The sequence below is a fragment of the Mandrillus leucophaeus genome, unplaced genomic scaffold (genome assembly GCF_000951045.1).
Source record: "Mandrillus leucophaeus isolate KB7577 unplaced genomic scaffold, Mleu.le_1.0 Scaffold395, whole genome shotgun sequence".
Taxonomy (NCBI): domain Eukaryota; kingdom Metazoa; phylum Chordata; class Mammalia; order Primates; family Cercopithecidae; genus Mandrillus; species Mandrillus leucophaeus.
In genome coordinates this window covers 1,777,097-1,779,546 of record NW_012104198.1, presented here as the reverse complement: position 1 = coordinate 1,779,546, position 2,450 = coordinate 1,777,097, and the positions used below count along the sequence as shown (strand labels likewise).

At 48.8% G+C, this 2,450-nt stretch overlaps 1 protein-coding gene across 1 annotated transcript in view; it reads left to right on the top strand.

Moving 5' to 3' along the window:
• The first annotated feature begins 1,179 nt into the window (after positions 1 to 1,179).
• Positions 1,180 to 2,450, top strand: part of LOC105547694 (G antigen 10-like) — a 28,340-nt gene continuing 27,069 nt past the window's right edge. Inside the window, exons 1-2 of the mRNA XM_011991360.1 lie at positions 1,180 to 1,275; positions 2,336 to 2,424. Of these exons, the coding sequence (XP_011846750.1) occupies positions 2,419 to 2,424 (6 nt within the window). The 5' untranslated portion in view covers positions 1,180 to 1,275; positions 2,336 to 2,418. The remainder of the gene's footprint in view (positions 1,276 to 2,335; positions 2,425 to 2,450) is intronic.

The following is a 2,450-nucleotide window of genomic DNA, read 5'->3' as shown; positions in this document are numbered from 1 at the left end:
GAGTCTTGCTCCTTTCACCCAGGCTGGAGTGTAGCAGCATGATCTCAGCTCACTGCAACCTCTGCCTCCCAGGTTCAAGCAATTCTCCTGCCTCATTCACTTAGTAGCTGGGATTACAGGTGCCTACCACCATGCCTGGCTAAATTTTTGTAATTTTTGTTGAGACAGGGTTTCACCATGTTGGCCAGGCTGGTCTTGAACTCCTCACCTCAGGTGATATATCCTCCTTGGCCTCCCAAAGTGCTGGGATTACAGCCGTGAGCCACTGGGCCTGGGCTGTTGTTATTTATTTATTTTTTTTTTGTAGAGATGAGTCTCACTATGTTGCCCAGGCTGGTCTCAAACGCCTAACCTCAAGCCATCTATCTTCTTACTTCAGCCTGCAAAAATACTAGTACTACTGGTAAAAGTCACTGCTCTTGGCCAGATAGAACGATTTCTATTTATCTCTTTGAGTTCACAAACTCTTTTCTTGCCTCCATTCTGCTACTGAATCCATTCAGTGAGAATTTATTTCCATGGTTATTATATTTTCCACTTCTAAAATTTCCATTTGTTTCTTCTTTAAATATTCTTTTTTTGTGCCAGGGCTTTCTGTTTTTACTTGTTTCAAAAGTGTTCATGATTGCTTGTTTAAGCATTTTAAAAATAGCATCTTTAAAGGCTTTGCCAGATAATCCCAACATGTCTATTTAGCATTGGTGTTGGTGCATTTTCTTTCCCCATTTGAGTTCCCCTATTTTCCTGGTTTTTCATATTCTGAGTAATTTCAATTTACATGCTGGACATTTTGAATATCAGGTTATGAGACTCTTGATCTTGTGTAAATGTTATGGGGTAAGTTGGTATTTCTGTTTTAACAGGTGGTTTACTTCTCTTCACAGGCAGCCAGCATGGTCCTTGTCACCATGGTGGGGCCAGGGCAAGAGAGAGCCCTGGAGGGGAAGGGGGTTCAGTTGAAGATGGAGTGAGTTTTGAGGGGAGCACTGTCTGAGATATTTGAGTCCCAGAGGCATAGGAAACAGCAGAGGGAGGTCGGATTCCATTATCCTCAATGGGGATGGGAATCGGGGGTTTCGGGTGTGGGACTGGGGACTGCTGCCCTCTCCTGCCCCGTAGCCACGCATGCTCCCTGGGCACCTGTCTCAGTGCGCATGTTCACTGGGCGTCTTCCCGTCTGCCCCTTAGCCCACGTGGAGAACGCCAGGGAGCTGTGAGGGTGTGCAGTAGCATTCCTGCCATCTGGACACTTTTTCCTCTACTGAGATTCATCTGGTAGGTCCACAGGCCAGTCCTCCTGGAAGTTGAAGTGTGAGTGAGGGAGAGGAGGAGCCAGTGGGCTTCAGGCGAGTCCGGTGGGTCCCGTGGTGTGATGGTCTGTGGCCTTTGAGGGAGAAGGGCCTCAAGGTCATCCTCCTCCTCCTTCTCACAGTCTGCGACCGGACCATCAGCTTTGTGGTTGTGAAGGGGCCAGGACAGGGAGTAAGGTAGGCTGTGGAGGGAAGGCGGTCAGGGGCTCAGGTGAAGATGGGTGAGTACTGGGGGTGCTGTTGGAGGGATAGAAGTCCCGAGGTGCCGGGAACCCCCGACACAGGGCACATTCCTGAGTCCTGAATGGGGCCCCTGGCAGAGGTGAGGTGGGCTGCAAAGAAGAGGCCTGCAACCTGGGAATGCTGCAGGCTGGTGAGCACCCCTTAGCGGTGTGGAGTGAGTAGCGCCTGAGTGAGAAGCATTGCAAGGTCTCACCTCCGCCATGGATGGTCCAGAAACAATGGGAAGGACTGGGTGAGGCTGTGTGGTTCAACCAAACTTGATTTAAGGGGGTGAATGGCCGTAGTAAGTGGGAGTGTGCCAAAAGCAGCAGTCACGGGAATTGTGATTCACTAGTGTTTTCATGTGGAGTCCACTTGTGAAACTAAACCTTATCAGAAATGTCCTCTGTCAGTGGGGTGTAGTGGCGCGTGCCTGTAGTTCCAACTAGTCGGGACGCTGAGACGGGAGGATCGCTTGAGCGGGAGGTCAAGGCTGCAGTGAGCTGTGATCACGGCGCTGCACTGCAGCCCAAGCAACAGAGCGAGATCCCCCATCCAAAATAAATTTTAAAATAATGTCCTCTGCCTTTTGTCACATGCCTTAAGATGATTGCTCTGCCAGCTTGACCACCGTAAGTGGCTTTGCAAGCACTCAGGAAACGTACACTCATATGCTTAACTCTGGGACTTATTTTGAACGTATTTTCAAAATCAAAATGACAAGTTAACATTTAGCCATGGAAGTGATCGAATACAGCTATCCTCTCAGATGCATGTTCGCAATCACAGTTTTCTTTTTGCAGTGTGAAATGTGAGTTGGTGAGGAAGATCAACCTACCGGCCTAGACCAAGACTCAATGTAGAACCTCCTGAGGTTATTGGGCGTATGTTGGTGAGTGCTTTAACATTCGATGTTTT